This window comes from Neolamprologus multifasciatus, chromosome 5 (genome assembly GCF_963576455.1).
Source record: "Neolamprologus multifasciatus chromosome 5, fNeoMul1.2, whole genome shotgun sequence".
Taxonomy (NCBI): Eukaryota; Metazoa; Chordata; class Actinopteri; order Cichliformes; family Cichlidae; genus Neolamprologus; species Neolamprologus multifasciatus.
In genome coordinates this window covers 16276392-16297772 of record NC_140443.1, presented here as the reverse complement: position 1 = coordinate 16297772, position 21381 = coordinate 16276392, and the positions used below count along the sequence as shown (strand labels likewise).

Below are 21381 nucleotides of genomic sequence, written 5' to 3'. Positions count from 1 at the left end.
GACCACCTGAGTAATAAAAAGTGTACCAAGAAACCAGTTTCTGAAATGCTCACACCAACAACAATTATGTCAACTTCAAAGTCACATAAATCACTTTTTCTTCTCCATTCTGATGGCGTCAGCAGGCCAGCCCCTCCTGACCGTCCCTACACGCTTAAAAGCACTGAGTGGCTGCCATATTGGATTGGCTGATTAGATATTTTGAGTTAAGGAGCAGCTAAACAAGAGCACTTAGTAAACTGCCCGGTCCATATGAGCACTTTCAGCATCAGCAATCTGCAGGGGGAGTTTTAGATCACGCCCTTCTTTTTTCCTGAGCATTTCAAACGGCGAAAAAGCAAATGCAATAACTAGTCCAGTAAACATAAATGCTGCTGACAGAGCTCAGCTGCCACCAGCTGTGTAACGTCCACAGGGATTTGATCCGAAATTCACAAGTCATCGCTACAAACTGTAAAACTGTACATAGACACAGATGCTGTATTGAAGCCGCCTGCTTTCCACACAGTCGCTCGCCTTCCTGGCACAACAAGGAAAAAAAACCACGACGTCACATGAAGGGTGGACAACATGTTTATCCCACGAGTCCACCTGCTAGCTGTCACACTTCACTTCCGCTACACACAATACACACGGCTCTGCAAGCGTCTCGGTAAAAGTACAGCCGTGTCGGCGCTACAAAAACACACGAAGCAACTAAAGCAGAAATGTTCGCAACCGACAGCAACAGACGCACTCTTTAAAAAGTTACAACTGGAAACGACGAACCTGCCCGGTGGCGAAGACTACCGCGCGCTCTTCCTGTACCAGTCACGTGACACCCCTCAATCCAAAGGCAGGCTACTAACATGATAAATACATGTTTTCCAAGACTTTGAGCTTCCTCTGCGCAGTTCTTTTGAATGATGCCGTTTGAAAACATTACCATGTTGACCAGCGTGTTGCACGGTGTCATAAAATGCAATTGTAAGGATGGTTTGTTAATGAGTGTCCCGAAAACCTTGAGTTGAAGTCAAGGATGACTGAGATCACGCACTGGAGGCATTAAAACATCATGGCAAGTGTCAAGGACCAGACTCACGGTCAGAACCACTCTGAAACTCGATTTGTATAAACCAGCTTATATTTGGAGAGGTAAAGTAGGAATTAAACTGTTCTTTGAACTGATTGTTTAAGGGATTTCGTTTATTCCATTCCATCTTAAATCATCAAAAACGTCCACCTCTGATTTACCTGAAAATGTCATGTTTTAATTTTAACCAAATTCTTATATATATGTTTTAGTGTTTTTTCTTTAAGAATAACACACTTTAAAATCTGAGGCGGTGTTAAATAAACTACTAAACATTAAAGCCCACAAACAACATGTTATATTGTTTCAATCCAGCATGAAAGTTGAATGAAAACTGTTTTCCCCCCATTGTTCAATACTTTCACGTTAAAAAGTAGTCTACAATTTTTTATTTATTTTGCATTATTGTAAAATATAACTAAATGCCGTTCAGAAATTGGCACTAATTATCTTTTGCAACATGAACCTTTTTTTTTTTATTATTAGTGAGTTCTCAAATGTGGTACAGGATGGTTTTATGTCCTCCATATTTTAACTAGCCAAAAACTCACGCTATAGATTGTAATTCACTTTGATGGTAAGAATGACCAGTCTTTGATATATGAAGTAAAAAATTTTACTGAAATTATTGTATATCGCCAAATATAAAATGAAACAGTCCCGTTTGCCCTTTATTGCACTTATATTAATTTCATAAATAATCCACAGTTCAGGGTCAAGAGCCCAGCGCATGAGGATGAATATCTCACCGTGTTCTATGACTTTTATCAGCTGTTCTCAGTCCCTGTCTGTTGCTCATTACTTGGTGGCAGATGCACTCTGCAGCGTTTTGCTGTAACAAGGGCGACCCCTGTTGGTGTCTGAGCGATATAGCTGTTCTACTTGTGTCCTAAATAAATAAATAATCTGCCTTTCATCTGCAACTATAGAAAAATAGAATTATTTAATTAAGAGATTTAACTGGATAGCATTCACTGCATTATTCAGCTGTCTCATGTCATCACGCCTACCTCGGACAAAGCAGGTGTCCTTTTGGCTGAATAATGATCTGATTGTTGTGGACCACACTGACAGTAGTCCTTTCTGGTCCTCCCTTGTATTTTGGCTGAACAGATGTGGTTGTTTCAGCAGCTTTGACTCAGCGGGGTCATGTGTGTGTGAGTTAACAGCTAGTTAACTTCTCAACCTCTCAGAATCAGATTTAAAATCTTACTTTCTAACTTAGCTGGAAGTGTTTGTATTGCATGGATTTTGACACTTCTAGGCAAAGTACTTGTTAAACAATCTCACCACAGCATCCTTAAGTAGATGTTCAGTAGGAGTTTTGGAGCGTTTCAGCACAAAATCTTCCCAAACTACTTTTCCCAAGGTTATGGAATGATTTTCAACCTCAGCTTTTAGAAGATTTTAACGTGTTATTAAGCTAGTAGTTAATAACATAACAGGGCTTACAGAAAAAGAAAAAAAATAAATAAAAGAACCACCTAAACCTACAATTATGATTACGACAGGAGGCACACACAAACCAAATAACCTCACTACTACCTTACAAACAGCTGTAATGCCGGTGATCAAACCTCCCAAGTTGGCTGGCTACTGTGAAGTGTAAACAGTCAACAGGATGGAGCATCCTGTGTTTGTGTGTGTCACAGACTGTGTGTGTGCGGAGAGGGGGGGGGGGGGGGGGGGGGAGTGTGTTGCAAAAGAAAAAGAGCCCATGCAGAGTGTGCTAGGCCAGCTGTCACAGCTATAACCTCGACTTGAGAGGCCACAGAACGCAAGCTGGAGGGCCACCGTCTGTGTGTGTGTGTTGCCACCCCACATCCCCCAGACATTCCCCACAACCCCTGGCTTCCTTCCTCCCCTTTGTTAAGCCTGCGGGGCAGACTTTGTCAAGCTGAGCACACAAACTGATGCATATGAATGCGTGCCGTCATCTTTATTAGGCCCCCTTGCCAACACCCATTACATTTAACACGGGACTTTACTAAAGGAGATTTCACTCTCAGTCATGCTCTCATCCCCCAACTCACTCTCAGGCATGTAGGATTAAAGCAGCCGCAGTCTGGGAGAAATCCGAATACACAACCTGTTGCATGCTAATAAGGAAACTTAATACTGAGCAATGAACAAAGGCTCATATTTTTTAAATGACTGGTTGTTCCGGCGAGTAATTTTAAAGTTGGTTAAGACTTGTTATTTGATGTTTAGCTTTAAAGGTAAATTTAATTACAGACGGTTTTATATTTCAAAGGTGAGACAAAATGTGTCAAACTGTATTACTTTCTGTTCTTGCAAAAAAAATATGCCCGTATTCTGTGTTGATTTTTCTGCAGCTGCTCTTTGAAGCAGGTAGTGCTGACTGATTGGGGCTAAGTCACAAGGAGACATAACCTATGTATGTATGAGTAATGCTCCTGTGTTTTAACCACATTCTCACATTTCTTTTCTTCATATTGCAAAACTTGTCTGAGCGTGTTCTTTCTTTTTGTTTCCAAGTGCTATGTTGCACATAACATAGTGCACAGAGGCACCAGACACCCGCCCCAAATTCCAGTTCAGAGAGGCAGTATTTCCAGTGGTGGCATGTGGAGCTTTAAAAAGTAAATGACTGAGGACATCAGGGGGGAAAAATGCACAACCTTTTCAGATAACAGACAGTGAAGAATAAAGACATTTCCATAGCATTTATTCACTTGTCATTTGTAAGACAGATAAATGGGTGTTTTAAAAAACACAACCCCCAAAAAACCTTTGAGATTATGAGGTTTTGTGGTTTTTATTTAGTTTTCGGTGACATCCTGCTCCTTGCTTGTGTGAAGAGATACATACTTTGTGCTCTTGTGCGGAGCTGAGATAACTCCTGTATTTGTCCGTACATGATTTTTGTTTTATGTTCTTTTCAAGCTGTGAAACACAACACACGCATGGTGCAATTTTTCTTCCATCAGATAAGTTAAACGATGTTAGGCTCACAGAAACCCTTTTGAAAGCAGCACGATTATCTCAAACATGTCTCTCATAAAATGGTAATTGAAACTGAAGTGATTTTCCTGTGATTCAGATTTAGTCATCTCAACAACCTCTTAAAAAAGCAGCCGTTTCACTAAAACTGTAACCCACATGTTTAAGTAAACTACTGGTTCCATTTATAGCCAGTTATTTTGACTATAATAATGCAGCAAATGAATACAAATTTTGTAAATGTATGTACCTTAATATTTCCATTTTATGTTACTTTGTATTTCTACTTCGTTGCACTTAAATTATTTGGTATTTTGTACAGTATTTACTTTACAGCAATAGTAATTAGTTACATTTCAAGTTGAGATTTAAATACTTAGATGCTAGTACAGATCAGTCCAGAGGGTGACCCATATGCTGAAAGGCTACAGCAGGGGTCTGGGTTCAGTTCCGGCCCAGGCCATTTCCTGCATGTCATTTCTAGTGTTCTCTGCCCCTCTTTTCCTGTCTGCTTTACTGTTCTGTCATAAAATGAATTAAGACCAAAAAATACAACAAACCCACAGGAAATAATAATGAAGAGTGTTTTAAATTAAACTACCCAGTGGAACAAATGCAGCTCGCAAATAAAGTAAACAAAACAGCAATTTAATCATGTAAAACTGACAATGGTCTGTAAGTTCATATTGTTGATCATTAGTATTTACAGTTATGTAAAAGAAAAAGTGATTTTTCACAGGACTCACCCAAGATTAGCTTGTAGGACCACATACTGAAGCAATCACTTTCACTTTGATTTTATCAGTCTCTCTTGTTGCAGTTTGTGAGCGTTTATTTATGCACAGCTCTCTGAAGGCTGATGTCCAGACCTTCACAGGGCCATCACAGCACCCTGATTCTTTTCCTTTTCAGACATTTAGCTGTAGATTTGCTGCTATGGTTGGGATTATTGTTATGTTGCATGATCCACTTTTGGCCAAGCTTTAGCTGACAGACAAATGGCTTCATATTTGACTCTAGAATACTTTTCTATACAGAGGAGTTCACGGTCAACTGAATGACTGCAATGTGCCCAAGTCCTGTGACTGTAAAACAAGCCCAAATCCTTATCCGTTCACCGCCGTGTTTGACGGCTGGTTTGAGGTATTTGCACTGATATGCTTTGTTGGGTTTTCTCCTACTTGGCATTGTGCATTATAGCCAGAAGTCTTGCAGTTAGTTCAGATGCAACTTTGCAAACTTTGCAGAGAAGAGGCAGTGAGTTTGCTGGGATGTCCACTTTTTTTGAAAGATTGTGGCAGTGTGTTAACACACAGCTCAGTGCTCCAGAAAACTGCCTTGACTTGAGTTAATCAAGTGCAATTTATCAGCAGCACTACCCTCTTAATTCCTATGGAAGCAGTAAGTATGTGCTTAGTTTTTCACAGGATTGCATAGAGTCCTGCTACTTTATTTAAGTAAATGATTAGAGGGCTTCCTTCACTGTTAGGTGATAGACATAAAAATGCATGCACAAACGTGTGAACTCATCATTTCGTAACAAGGGTTTTGGGGGCTCTCACTGAGAGTGTGGAGGAAAACAGTAGGTGCATTTCATGTTAGTGCTACACAAAAACACCCCAGTGCTTTCAGTGGTGTTCCACTTCTCTGTTTGCTGATACGACAAAAAGTGTAAGGAAAGCGAGGGTATGGGGGAGCCAGGTTTGAATGACATGGTGTTGCTGCCACGACTGTTGTTCACTGACCCACAAAATGCAGGCCCAGCCCCCAGTGTGAAGTACTTTTGTGTTGTCATCACCCTCAGAAGCCCAGGACCTGTGATGGGAGGTGTTTGAGCGATCTGAGGCGGCAGTCCACTCTCCAGAAGGTTACATGCTCTGTTAGGTGGCTAAAAAGAAGCCTGTATTGTAATGAAAGCATTTGCATACTTTTGTATTAGAGAGGGTATTAACCTCTGACACCTTTGAGAACTGGTTGACAAGAGGCTACTTCTCACAGTCTAAGTGTTAACACACTTGAAAATAACACCTAAGCGTACCTCAGTGTGTATCAAAATCAATAAAGAGAGGAGGAAAAGGTCTGCTTAGGTTTTTGAGATTGAAGTTGGCTTCAAGTGGCCGTTCACCCTCAACAGAGAGTGTTGGAGGATTTGAAAATGAGAGATCTTGTGGATCTTAAGCATGATGTTGGCTCTTTGAGACTGAAAACCAGACCAAATGTTTTTTTTTTTCTTAAAGAGAGTTGCAAAACTAAAGTCTCTTGTGTTGAGTGACTGACATGAAGAAAGTGTTTGGGGAGTCATTAACAAATTGCAGATGGAGAGAAACCAAATGGAGGGACATTTAGAATACTTTTTTGAAGTGAAAAAACTGTGAAAAAAGTTCACTGTTAATTGTTGTAAGCTGTAAAAATAGCCTAAAAGAATTACTCTTATCAGCCCAAGATACAATTTGATTTATAAGCAATTGAAGGAGGGTCAGAGAGTCGTAACTCAACCCGCACTTAACTTGTTAATCTATTTCTTTCAGTGGTATCTTTCATTTTGTCTGTTGTATGATTAATGGCCGTGTAGGGTAGCGCTGGACAAGACATTGTCTGACTCTTCAGTTGAATTTTTTTACAGGGGTCTTTGTGAGGACCGTTGGCTGTGTATGGCTCTAAGCCTGAGGGGCTCTTCTCTCCAAGTACATGCTGCTTCACAGAGAAGACTTGACTCTGAAATTCCTCCAGATAAGAGTTGCTAGGTGATGTTATTGTTAGATCTTCTTTGTGGTCGCATATTCATATCCAAATTATAAGGTTCTTTATGAGGACTGTCTCATTAGTAGTCATATATTCATACCAGACCACCCTCCTACTTGACCCCTCCTTTACAAGTCGTGGGAAAGACAAGCCCTGGATGGGATGTGGAGAAGGACTCAGGCAATTACTTGGACGATGGTCAACTTAAACTCACTTTTAAAAAGGCCAAAAACATTTGTAGTGTATTATTGACATTTAATGGAAACATTTGAAATCAATGTAAAAAAAATTCCAGAACATAATAAAACATTGGTTATATATTATTAGTATCTTTTTTAGACAAGATTGAACATCAAACACAGCAAGAAAGAAAAGAGAGAAAAAAAATAATTAGCTGTTTATCTACATAGGTTGATGCTTAATCTTTAACTGAATTCCTATATCATGTGCAAAACTCTAAAGCTACATTAGCAACAGATGGGAAGAAATAAAAAGAGTTTAATGCAAATTTTGAACCCCCCAAAACAAAACAAATTAAAGCTAATTTTACATGTATTCTTTGTTAAAATTTGCTTAAAGCATGGCAACTATAGTATAATTAGGAAGAGATAAGATGCATTAGTTCTCCCTGTAGTAAAGACTTTAAAAGACACTTTTATAGATTTAACTCCAACACAATATTTTTGAGATGGGATTTAAAGATCAGATGTAAATTTAATATGTCTTAAATGTGTTTGTTGACATTGGTGAAACATACTAAAATGGCATTTGCACTACTGTTTTGCACAGTATTTTACTTCAGTATCATTTTTAATTTGAACAACTTATTTATTATGAAAAATAAACCCTATAAAATCCAATGTACAGTCAATATTATAGTCATTGAAACATCATTTGAAAATAAATAATAGGCATTAGGTAGGCTATTGAAGCATAAACATCAAGAGGCTGCCAGGATTATCGGTGCAAAAGTGTAACAATAGTAATAGACGCTGAGTTGTAGGATAATTGGTATTGTTAGTATATGTGTTTGCATATTAATATTTATGTTTATACTTAACACATATATAATCAACAATAATTAAAAAGAAGTGTGCATTTACCCGGCTTTAACGCTGACAGAAACTGAGAGATATAAGCTATAAAAATTATACTGATTAAACCAATATTTAAAGAAGAAGAAGAAGGAGTAATAGTTGAAGAAGAATCTCTCGTTCTCAATGAAACAGGTGCTTCAGACGCCTAGCCCCAAACGCCAAATATGGAAGACTTCCACATTCCAAAGGACAAGGGGCGGGGCGATGACGCCACCTGTTTCTCAATGGGCTCGAGGGCTGGAGAGCTCGTGCTCAGCCGGTGGAGTGAGGAATTCTGAGAACTGTCGGCCGAAGGGTGGACGGAGGAGAGAGCGAGCGAGAGAGACTGTAGGATACACGAGCAGGATTTTTAAAAGTTTTATGGAGCCATGGAGCTGCGTGGACTCAACTTATTCTTGTTTTTATTTATTAACCGAGTATTCCTCAGCCTCCAGTCGAAAGAACGTAAGTTACTTTTTCTTTTAAACTACTTTTATAAGAGATTAAAGTTTAGCTCGGCTTTACCGCATCCCGTGAATCATTCGGCTGGAATTTGAACTCTTTGAGTTTTGTCTTTCATTTTTGTCCTTAATCAAGGCTTTATTCTTCATTAAAAATAAATAAATAAAATAGTTTCACTGTAATTTTCTTTGTCAGCCAGCTGTTTAAAATCAAGAGCGATGTCTTTTTGATGTCGGTTCGCTATACGGTTCTGGAAACAAATGTATAGATTTTTCAAATCTATTATTACTTTTCTGTTATAGGCCTAAGTCTTATTTTATTTTATTTTAATAAAAAAAAAATCTTATTAGTGATACTGCTAAACCTCGGGGCTAAGGGGCACCTGTTGGACTTTTTAATTCACTTGTGCAGGAGATACATGTATTTCTCTCGTCATGGCAATTTAACTGCCCACGCCTTTCACAGGCATTATTAGCACTGAATCCTGAACCTGGAGGACACGGTCAATGAAGTCTTGAATCAAGCCGATATGCTGGATTAAAACGTCAGAAAGCATGGCATGTGCCCCCCATAAAGCTGCTGGCCCCCAGAGATCAATGCAGACAATGTTACTGTACATGCAAAAATAAAAGCACAAAGCCAATAACTAATATAAAGACACACGGTTGTCTTTTCCAGCTGGGAATTAAGTTGGTAAAATTAGTTAGCTGCGCTTTTTTATTATGTCTATCTTAATATCAGTTGATTATGTCCCTGTTGTAACAATTTATTCTTGTTTCTTCCTGCAGAAGTATTGCTGGATATGAGAGCTTCGGGATCAGAGTTGGGATGGTTGACATCGCCATATGAGAACGGAGTGAGTATTTATACCTCAGCAGGCATTTTTAAGACTGCAGGTTCATGGATCTAAGCTGCCTTTCGCTTCGCAGAACAACAAGTACACAAGTTTCTCTTCAAGAATTTGAATAACAGAAGGCCTCTCCTTCTCTCACTCTCTCTGCTCATTCAGTCCTCTAAAAAAGCTCTCTGGGAGAGGTGGAATGAGTGGCAGCTGGATGAGGTTTGGCACATCTCAGCTTAGTCTTGTGTTAACACTACCCTTTCATAAAGAACTTATGAATGCAGTTAAAATGTCAAGGCTCAACCTACATTTAAATTTACTGTACTAAAGACAGTTTTACACAATAACAGCCGATTGTTTTTCACTCCAAGCCCAAACCATAAAACCAAATTTTAGGATGATTTTTTCCCCTCCCTCTCATGATTCCTTTCTGAATTTAGAGATGACAGAAACAAGATAATGTGTACAATATGAAGAGATGACTAAAAGAAAACACAAAAAATGTGGTCCATATGTGCAGAACCATCCTTCCTGTCTATCTATAGTTCAGTGGCTTTTTGTCTTAAAAAAGCAACAGGACATGGCCGGTTCCACTGTGTGGGCTATGTTTCTTCTCGAAGATCTGAAGATTGTCGCTGTGTTGGATAGGATTTCCCGTTGTCTATTAAAGCTGACTGTTGCCGTGAAACTTTCTCACGCTTAAAAAGTTTATTTTTAATTTGTACCAGGAATGGCTTCTTGTCTTCAACAGTTAGTTTTTTAACCAGCCAGACGTCCTCAGTAATAAGAACTAAATACCTAAAAGTTTGACTGAAAATTTAAGGGATTCAGTGAAGGTACCTAAAGCAGTTCTAAAGTGTTCTTCTAATGTACTGGCACAAATTACCTTTCTCCAAACATTTGCCACCTCTTTTTTTCCCCCAACTGCTCCCAAAGTAGTCTAAGTGGGAGAATTGATTTAGTTCCTGAAACCCATTCCCAACTGTTAACATATGAGGTGTTGAATTTTAATGGTTAATCTAGGCTTTTAATCCCTCTGCTTCTCTCTCTTAAAAAACTCTTAATAGCTGCCAATTTTGCTGCCATGCCTTAAGCAGGACTCTGCTCATAAAGCTCATTTAGCTGCTGTAAATGTTAGTTGGTGTTCTACAGTAGTGTTTGCTGGATTTATGTCTCACACACATGCAGGCTTGTGCGTTAGTGGAAAACCACACACGTCGTGAGCGCAGCACATGTCCAGGCCAATAATCCTTAAGCGTGGAAAAAAAAGCTCCAGCTCACTTCTGCACTTTTACAAGCTTCTTAGTAAGCATGAAAGAAGAAGTGTCTCATCAATGAAAGTGGGTTGTTTTTTTTTTTGGAAAGAACAAAGCTTCTACTTATTTCCTGAAAAGATGCCTTTTCTCCTTTCATCATTGTGTGCGACTTTACCCCCTTACACTGATCCCTTTTGCTGTCTCTTTATCTTCTTCTGTTCTGCAGTGGGAAATTGTCCAGACAGTGGTGAATGGCACACTTTTCTACACTTACAGTGTTTGTAGCATAGAGACTACAGAACAGGATAACTGGCTGCGCACGACGTTTATTCAGCGGCGCCCGGGCACAAGCCGTGTCTCTGTGGAGCTCAGTTTTGTTGTGCGAGACTGCAACACTTTTGGTGGTGCGTCTGTTGGCTGCAAAGAAACCTTCAACCTATTCATCTCAGAGGCTGATGCCGATGTGGGAACGAACTTCCGTAAAGGACAGTTCCGCAAAGTGGCCACCATTGCTCCCGACGAGGTCACTCAGGGCCGGGTGCTAAAGGTGAACACAGAGACGAAGACTGTGGGGCCACTGTCAAAGAAAGGCTTCTACCTGGGTTTTCAGGATGTGGGCGCTTGTGTGGCGCTGCTCTCTGTCCGAGTCTACTACAAGACATGCCCATCCACCGTGCAGAGCTTGGCAGTTTTCCCGGAGACGGTGGCAGATGCTCTCAGGAAGGTTGAGGGAGCCTGCGTAGAGAATGCCGTCAGCCTGGCCACCCCTTGCATCTACTGCACAGCTGAGGGTAAATGGGTGGTTCCCGTGGTTCAATGCCAATGTCTCGCAGGCTATGAAGCCACAGGAGACTCCTGCCAAGGTAAGCACTGCCAGAAATATGCAACACTCTTGTCTGAGACGTGTTTGTGTTTTTCTGTGAGTTAAAGCAAATGAAACGCCTTCAACCACTTGCTTGTCATGGTGGAAATAATGAGTGCACGAGAATGTGAATTGTCTTTGTTTGCTTCGAAGTCTTGTTCAAAAAAAGGCTCCATATCATACTGTAGGTAAGGTACAGCAGGCAGGGCTGGGCATGGGAAAAAAACGGAAGAAACGGATATCCAAACCTGTTTTGTTAAGCTTTTAAGGCTATCAAACATTTCTCCATATCACATTTCGTCACTTTCCCACTGATACCTCATCTTTATTGTCTTTATTTGCTAATGGCACATTATTTCCCCTGCCTTCCACTCAGGTCTCAGGAATGAGGCTTGGGTGAGACATTAGTTTATGGATAGCTCAGTGACTTTAGGTGATAATGTGCAGTAAAGCTGTGGACTTTGGTTGTTTTACTACACTGGAAGCTTTTAAATGCAATTAAGAGTGGAAACTTAAAACATAACAGATTTTTGTTAGCAAAATTTTTTTTTTCCAATTTTAAAAAACAAAACAAAAAAAATGCCTTTCATCACAATTATATTTCCTTTCAGTGGATATACATAGCTTTTAATCATTTAAGTGTTAAAAAAAACCCTACATAATTTTTAACCTAAGGAGGTTTTGCCGATTCAACCAAGCCCAGGTAAAGTGTGCAAAAAGTTTGTGGTATGTACCGACTTTTAGGAAGACAGCGTGTGCGTAAAGTCAGTAAAAAAACACACAGCTGTGGGGTTCATAGTGTTTGTGCTCATGCTGGTCATGCAGAAGTTGGCCTGTGCGTTGGCATTCTGGGGTGTGGTGCACTGGACTGTCTGGAGGAAACGTGGGAGGAGAGGCTGCAGAGAGAAAAGGAAGGAGGAAGGGCACGATAGGCTGTGGGGATTTCTGAAAGGAATTCTTTTATCCTGGCGTCACCTACAGAAGTGACTGACTACAGGAAGGGCCGGGTGAATGTGAATGTGTCAGAATGAGTACCTTAATGGTATGTCTTCTCCTCGCAGGAATTTGTTTTGAGCAAGTTGCTAAGGCGACAGGAACCACAGATTACAGGGAAGAGGTTGACACGCCTGTGATAGTTTAGCCTGAGTCAAGCTGCGGTTTATGACTCCTGATGGTCTGAGCCACCTTGCCTGGCAGAGATTGGTTTCATTTTGAGTCTTTTCCAAGAAGAGCACATATTATTCATACCAGGTGACAGAATTAAACGGTCATTAAGATGGCCATCCATCAAAAAATAATTTTTTGAGTGAAAAATCTTTAGATTTTTGACTTCTGGTCATACAAACAAAGACATTTAATAGATGTGAAACATTTTCCACCATTTTTTCACACTATATTAATGAAACAAATAACTGATTGGGAGCTCTTCAAAGCATGAATCTTATTTATGGGTTAGGGAGTTGCAGGAATGTTGCAGCCTGAGCCAAGCACCTGAAACGTTGGCACAAGAAGGCAGGAAATCTTTATGACTGCAATAATTGTTAAAGTTTCTTTGTATAAATAAACAATGCTGTAGCTTCTTCTAATATGAAAAAAAAAAACCGAAACAAAAAACAAAGCCTTATTCCATTTTTTTGCAATAACTAGAGAAGATGATATCCTAAGAGGCCTCAAAGTGGCCTCAAAGAGTCTAACTGCTATGGGAAAAGGAAGTAAAGTGAGATGAGGAATGCTGACTGACACAAATAAGCAGGTTGCCCGTGTTTTGAGTCAGAGGGTGGGGAGTGCGCCGACAGTTGGTGTGTGAGGGATGTTAGCTTCGTGGCCGCTTAGTTAGGTGTGGAGTGTAATTTGGTCAAAAGGATTAGTAGAGCAACAGGACAGCTGTTAGCCAATGACATGCTCTTCTTTTTGCTCTTTCATCCGGTTGTTAACACACGCAACGAGCTCCCTAATCCATGTTCCCACTCATTAGAACAATGGGCCGGCACAAAGAGTGAAAAACGGATTCAATTAACAGATGCATCAGTGCGGAACATAAGTCCTTTTCACATGCATGGCAGTCAAAGAGAACCTAGAACAATTGGAAGCACATTTTTCCATCAACAAGTGAAGACAAAAGTTGGGCAAAAGTTTTATTTTTTCTTAAACTAGCCTTTTTAAACATGAGCAAAACACGTTTTTAAGCCAGAACTGAAATGCTGAAGTACTGACATGAGAATCTGAAAGTTTGCATTAATGATGTTTGTATTGTTGCACGGCACACATGCTGCTATTTGTGAGCTATATAATGAGGAATACAACATATTTATAGCACCACTCTGTCCAATTTCAGAAACAATAGATGAATGGGGCTGGGGTTTCTTTGGTACGTGACAAAGGTCCTGCTGCTCCAGCTCAAGATAAAATGGGCTGGCCTCCTTTTCTTATGCGGAGGGGGGAAAAAAAGCCCCTCAGCTACACCCCCACTGCTGCCAAGTCTCTCCCCAGAGAGAACTTCTGTTGGTGCTCCAGACCTTTACCCCATCCCCCATCTTCTATCCATTCATCTCTATCCCTCCTACTCAATCTCAGCCTGCACCTTCGCCTCCAATGCAACAGTAGTTGGGGTGCAAAGGTCCTTCTGCTTTGGCGTCTTCAATCCAGGGTTCACTCAGTCTTTTTTTTTTTTCTTTGACCACCAGCACAGGAGTCAGATGAAAGACTGCACCACAGGGAGACTGCAGAATCAAACCAGAGACAGGAGCTCTTTCATAGGATAAAATCTATTTTTCTAACAGTGCTCTGAGGGCTTACTTCAGTTAGAAAATATGTGCATCTGTATCCATGAAAGAGCAAAAAATATTCCTGTCCAGCTCTTCCTCTTTCCTGATTCAGAATGGCTCGCTGTAATTTGTGACTGATGTCGGGGGTTAGCGGAAGGAAGGAAGAAAGGGAGGAAACATCAGCCTGAGACGGAGTTGCAGTTCTAACCCTGCGCTCTGATTTTTGTCCTGTCTGCATGTTCGTTAACCTCTCATGCCCTGGAAGGCTGTTTATCTATGTGGCGAAATGCCCGCTACAGCATTGCACCAGTATCCAATGTGCCATTTCCTTTGGCAAGACTGTAAATGTTAACTGCCAGAGAATATGAGCCAGGGGTTCACAGGGGAAGGGAAGATCAGATCACCTGATGGATTTAATGCTGTCATCCGGTTGACACTGGCAGTGCGACCTGAGATTAGGCCTCAAGGCAAAACAGGCGAGTGAAGGCAGATCGTCAGGGAAATCCCTATTCATTCCTCTGGGTACAAAGACTCTGTTATTATGGGTTACTCACAACAAATGCTTCCTGTCGGGTGGAAATGGCTGGTAACACAGAGAGAGCCTTATTGTTTGCATTTTGATCATTCATTCCTTCCTGTGTTTGTCTGATTCATATGTCATGTTTAAACCAACACACACCTTCTCCCCCTCTCTCTCACACAGCATGCAAACCAGGGTACTTCAAGCCATCTGTGTCGAACAACTTCTGTCAGGTTTGTCCCGATAACACCAAGCCCTCTGCTTCCGGAGCCAGTGAATGTCTGTGTGAAGAAGGTTTCTTCCGGGCTCCTTCAGACCCTTCTACATCAGCCTGCTCCGGTAAGACCCTGACTCAGATTTTTTTTGAAATTACTTTTATCACATGGAAAGCATTTTCAAGTATTTTTCTGACTGTTCTGTGTCATTTATTTATTTCCCTAGCTCCACCTAGTGCCCCTCGTGACCTTACCTCCATGACTCTGCCAGGGGAGGGCAAGTTGCAGCTGTTCTGGAGCCCACCACTGGTGACTGGGGGTCGCAGTGACCTTATGTACAGTGTGGTGTGCAAACTCTGTGACGAGGCCTCTTGCACCCCCTGCGGCGAGAAGATCCGCTTTGAGCCAGGACCTACGGACCTGCAGGACCCCATGGTTGTTGTTAGTAACCTGGACTCTCATCTCAACTACACGTTCACTGTAGAGGCTCAAAGTGGCGTGTCGCAGTTCAGTGCCGAGAGGCCCACTGCAACCATCACCACTGCTCTGGACTACACAGGTGAGCTTTTCTTTTTCGAACATTGGCTTTATATGATTATTGTTTTGGGGCTGTATGTGTGGCAACCACTGTTGTATGGTAAACACCGCAATGTGACATATTCTGTAATATTAATGACCTATTCCCAGAAAGTCATGTTTCATACATCTTCTGAGAGCAGGGGTATCCAGGTTCCTAAACTGAAGAGTAGGGTTAAAAGAGTGACAAACTTTGGAGCTATTTTCATGTAATATCAGAGCTATAAATTAAAGGGTTTTGCAAAAGACAGACTCAATCCAGAGAGAGGACTTCAGTCTGACCCACTGAATCCCAGAGGCTTTCATCTCCACATGTCCTTTCCAAAGACTATGATTAGTCACTAACCATTATTTTGCTTTCTGTCTCGCCAACCGTTAGATCCCCCCAAGGTGACGGAGATCCATCTGGATGATCGCAGCCCCACCAGTCTGTCTCTGTCCTGGACTCCTACTCGCCGACCTCCAGCCCACATCAATCATCGCTACGAGCTTATGTACCGCAGAAAAGTACGATGGAGAGCTTTGGGCTCTTTTGTTTTTTTTCCCCCCTCCTTTTTTCAAAATTGAGGCTGTTTTTTCATTTCAAATTCTAATCCATTTTCCTTTTCCTTTCTTTTTTTTTTTTTTAATTTGTAGGACGACAGTACCGAGGGTGATGTGACCACCTACAAAGTCCTAATTTTGGACAAAAGCTTTGTGCAGATTGATGGTCTCATCCCAGCCACTACTTACACATTCAGGGTCCATGCTCTGGGCCCCGAAGGCAACCCTGGCAGCTACAGTGCCGACCATGAGTTTAATACTTTTCCATTAGGTACCAGCAGCCTTAAAATCTGCAGTAGCCAAAACGGTTTCTCAAACATCTCTCTATACATGCGTATATTTTAATTACTTGAGTTGATACAGGTCTGTATTTCTGTCATTTATACAGCTGAGCCTCAGTTTGGGAACAAGCCCACCATGGTGATGGTAGCTGTATTCGGAGTAGCGGTTATTCTGCTTGTTGTGGTGGCTGGCCTGCTGCTGCGTAAACGGTTGGTAACTGTACACTTCATATCCACGGTCAATGTGTGTGTCATTCAGATAAATATTATCTACAGCCATGCAAACTGTGTGATTATGTGCCACAAGTTCAAGTAAATGAAGGATACTATGGCATGACAGCTCAGGGAGAGGTTATGAGTAATAGCTGGTGCTGCTATTGAATACACCCTTTTGTCTTTGTCAGCTCAAGCTGACCTGCAATTGTTAAAAAAGCCACTCTGTATTCTACCTAGTCCTCTGGTGATTAATCTTGTTTTCCTCTCAGGAGACTGAACGCTCGCAGGCGAGGAGGACCCGAGGATCCCTACTTTTCAACAGGTTAGCAAAACACAGCTGCAGTAAGAGTCAGATAGTAGGTTCACTATTGAAACTGTAGGCTTATTTTTTGATTATGATCTTCTCACCAGATCAACATAAACCTCTCAAGACGTACATTGATCCACATACCTATGAGGACCCTAATATTGCCATCCACAAGTTTGTCACCGAAATTGACCCCAGTGTGATCGGCAAACAAAAAGTCATCGGTGTAGGTGAGTAGGTGTTTTCAAATCTCCTTCATTCCTTCACTTTTATGAAATCTCAGATCGGACTTTCTAACATTTCCACCTGCTGTTTGACTGCCAATCAGGAGAGTTTGGGGAAGTGTTTCGGGGTGTAATGAAGATTCCCGGGAGAGGCGAGGTGCCTGTAGCAATCAAGACCCTCAAGCCAGGCTACTCGGAGAAACAGAGGCAGGACTTCTTGAGTGAGGCCACCATCATGGGTCAATTCTCACACCCGAATATCATCCACCTGGAGGGAGTTATCACCAAATGTTAGTCAATGTTCTCAAAAGCCGACATATCTGTTAACTTCTTGTACTCATTTCCTCCATTAAACATATTTGTGTTTATATTCTCAGTTAAACATGCCATGATAGTGACTGAATACATGGAGAACGGAGCTCTCGACACATATCTGAAGGTAGGTGCATGCTAGTGGAAAAATAGCTTCATTATTTAATCATCCCTTTCTAATCTTTCTGTTCTCAGAAAATGTACTTAAGGGTTAAGATAAACATTTCTTGCACCTTTCTGTGTTCAACTTGAAATTAATTGAACTTTGTTATATTGGATTAAGTAAGTGTGTGTGTGTGTGTGTGTGTGTGTGTGTGTGTGTGTGTGTGTGTGTGTGTGTGTGTGTGTGTGTGTGTGTGTGTGTGTGCGCGCGTGTGCGTGTGTGTGTGTATTAATTTGGCTCAAGCCTGACTCACTTTCATGTACAAACAGTATACACAGTACAAAGAAAAACAGACAAATGAAACGACAACATTTTTTTTTATCTATGCTCTTATGTCATATCATCCGGCTCTTTCCACGTTTTGTTTCATTCCTCTACATTTCCCTAGTAAAAACAAGAATGACAAAGAAAAAACAATAATATCACAATTATTTTTTGTTTATTTTAGGGCCGTGATGGAGAGATTCCCCCGTACCAACTTGTGGGAATGCTGCGTGGAATAGCCGCTGGCATGAAATACCTCTCTGACATGAACTATGTCCACCGTGACCTGGCAGCAAGAAACGTTCTGGTCAATGGCAACCTGGAGTGTAAGGTGTCTGACTTTGGATTGTCACGTGTGCTGGAAGATGATGCTGAGGGCACCTACACAACCAGAGTAAGTCTAACAGCTACATTTCACAATGCAAACGTAGCAAAAGAGAGCTAAACTGGATTTTTTGGTCTAGTAAGAAATGCCTTATTGTTAACTGTATTTCCACTCTTAAGTATCCAGTCTGTCAGCATCTCCTGTTTCCACTCTTTTCACCCATTAAATATGATTTGTTAATGTTTTTTCTGTTAGGGAGGAAAAATCCCCATCCGCTGGACTGCGCCAGAGGCCATCGCATACAGGAAGTTCACCTCAGCCAGCGACGTGTGGAGCTTTGGTATTGTCATGTGGGAAGTCATGGCATTTGGAGAACGGCCCTACTGGGACATGAGCAACCACGAGGTATGTTTCATTTGTCACTTTTCATGGAGATGAGGGATTGTTTTGGCCTGTGAGGGTCAAATTTTAATGTATATCAGCAGTGAGAGTCTGCGTGAGCTATGCGGTGATAGAAAGTTGCCAGACATCCAGTGTAGTCTCCAACCGTCCTCTTCAAATCTACTGTTAATGTCAACATATGAGCACAGCAGTTTATTGTAGCAATGGCAGGCAGTGGTCTATGATTAATCTAAGCACTGCCTTCACTCCTTCCCAGGTCATGAAGGCTATCAACGAGAACTTCAGGCTTCCTGCTCCAATGGATTGCCCATCCGCTATCTACCAGCTCATGCTCCAGTGTTGGCTGCACGAACGCTTAAAGCGACCTCGCTTCTTAGACATCGTCAACTTTCTGGACAAACTTCTCAAAAGCCCAGAATCCTTAAAGACCATTGCAGACTTTGACCCACGGTATGAACACAATAAATAACTGGAGGAATGTGCCTTCCATCTCTTTTTTAAATCTTTAAACAAAAACAGGGGGAAGTGTAACACGTTGCTTTGCATCTTGTTTATTTGATCTGTACAAATACAGATAGGTGCGTTTGTGTGTATGCATGAGTGGAATTATTCCTTGTCAAGAAACAATGAGTCTCTGCTGGTTGTTATCCAATTATTTTCTTCTGATAAGTACTTCATAAAACTACTGATCTTGTTTTTACATCTACAAAAATTCAAACCATTTGGGGAAAGTGTTAAAAGAAAGTGATTATGCTAACTTCCAACTTCCTAGTTTTTAGTAACTTTTAATTGTTCACAGTGCAAAAAAATCCTTAATTATGTTATACCGGGCCTTAGTGCAGATCCTCAGTTCACCTATTGTCCTAAACAAGCCAGCTTTTCTTCTGATTTCAGCCAAATCAAATGGACGCTATTTGAAACTGTGGCCTATGTTTAATATAGAAAGCATCACAGGCCATATTTAGAGACAATAAAGAGACTGTAGTTGATTGTAAAGTTACACAACTCACAGCTTGTAAGTGGACTTTAAAACAGTAAAGCAGGTTGTCTCCTGTTCAAACATCATCACATGTACTCAGCTTGCATAAACACACTGTTAATGATGAGTAATCCAACTACATTTTGTTCCTCACAGCGTCTCCATCCGGCTGCCCAGCACCAGCGGCGGCGACGGTACCATGTTCAGGTTGGTGCCCGAGTGGCTGGAATCCATCAAAATGAGCCAGTACAAGGAAAGCTTCGCTCGCGCTGGGATAACGACCATGGAGCAGGTGCTCGCTTTGAGACATGAGTAAGTGCACACATGGCACAGGTGCAGCCTCCGTCATGCTGTACTAACTTATCTGGCACCGTTGCACATTTTTTTCAGTGACACAGAGAAAGTATCCAACTGTCAGCCTGAACATTTGTTAACCAGCGTGCGAATGCATGAGCACTCTGCTCCGCCTCTGCCACTCATGTCATTCCACTCATTCTCTGCTGCTGTTACTTCTGCATGAGTGGCTCACAGGCATTTCTTTTCTGAAATATGCCCCATAGCCCTGTCAGATAAACCCAAGTAACCATTTAATGACAACATCGCTTTAAACAAACCATTTTAAACCCATTTGAAATAATAAACAATAATGGTTTGGTTCATTTGTACATATTTTTTGTGTAGGTACAACTTTTATATTACCCTTAAGCCACCTATATGAACTGTCTTTGCCTTTAAAGGAGTTAAAACACTCTGAAAATGTGTTCACATCCACCACCACTCTGCTGTTTTTTTTCTTTCTGTCGTTTCAATCCTGTGTTCACGAGATACTTATGTGTCATTTTCAGAGACATCAGGAACATCGGAGTGAGGCTGCCCGGTCACATGAAGCGGATAGCATACAGCATCCTGGGCCTGAAAGACGAGACGAGCTCCCTCAGCGTGTTCGCCGTGTGATCTAAGCATTCCTTCAAATCAAAGTGCACTGACCGACCATGCCATTTCACTCACGGAAGACAAGGACTGAAGTGGAGGGGCTGAAACTGAGCTACACTACAGGGGGTCTTTTTTTTCCTCCTGTGGTGTAGTGTGGTATGACTGAAAGGGACCCTCAGAGAGGACTCAAAATGAGACCATTCATGTACTTAATAAAAGAAAAGTAATTTATCTTTATATAAAAGTGTTTATAATGTCGAACATAAGCAAGTTATGCAATGCAGTAAATAGAATGATATAAATGAGGGTCAAATGTGGGATAATGTGAGAATGCTCGGCCCTGCGTTTCCTGAAAGACTGAAATATCTAAGGCTCTTCAATGATAAAGAGCAACTTCTTCGAAGAACTCAGCATCCTGCCGGTGATTCTGAATCCTTAAATTTGTTTTGTTTACTTCTTGTGATCAGTGAGACTTTCTTTTAAATTAGGAATTGTTATTCCTCTCAGGGCAAAGAATCACATTCTTATGGTTTGTTTTTTTTTTTAGTTAGTCTCTGTGTCACACCACGCATCTGTTTGTTTTGTTTACATTACGTCTTAATACAAATGTTCATTTTTTTATTTATTATTTATTTTGTATTTATGTCAATTGTTACATGACAGATAACTCTGATCTTGTGCACAGGTGGTGTATTTCGTGTTTAAATAAAATCAGAGTTGCCTTGTAACTGTATCGCTTTCTTGTATTGGGCAGCAGTGAACATGTGTTTTTAGACTCATGGCTGTAGTGATGGCAAGTTTGACAGTCCGCTAAAATAGCTCAACACCAAGCTGGATGGATTGGCGTGAAAGCTGATTCAAATGACTGTGGTCCCCTGGCAATGAATCACCTGCTTTTTTTTTTTTTTTTTTAAAGCAACACAAGCAGGTTGACATTTGTGGGTCAGACAGACGGTTTCAATAACTTCCGGATGGATGACCATGCACATAGTCTTCGTAGACTTTAATCATCAGCTGAACTTTCAACTAGTGCTCTCATTAAGTAAAAAAAATAAGCTCTCCATCAGCCTCAGCTGTACTT

At 41.1% G+C, this 21381-nt stretch overlaps 1 protein-coding gene across 1 annotated transcript; it reads left to right on the top strand.

Annotated features, from left to right (window-relative positions):
- The first annotated feature begins 8079 nt into the window (after positions 1–8079).
- On the top strand, positions 8080–21028 carry epha2a (eph receptor A2 a). Its single transcript, XM_085159580.1, has 17 exons — positions 8080–8319; positions 9105–9172; positions 10640–11276; positions 14744–14899; positions 15002–15334; positions 15731–15858; positions 15988–16165; positions 16283–16385; positions 16661–16713; positions 16803–16928; positions 17027–17212; positions 17300–17361; positions 17846–18055; positions 18242–18391; positions 18645–18838; positions 19524–19679; positions 20213–21028. The coding sequence occupies exons 1-17, from the start codon at positions 8244–8246 to the stop codon at positions 20319–20321; spliced, it is 2925 nt and encodes a 974-aa protein (XP_085015706.1). The 5' UTR covers positions 8080–8243; the 3' UTR covers positions 20322–21028.
- The last annotated feature ends 353 nt before the right edge of the window (positions 21029–21381 follow it).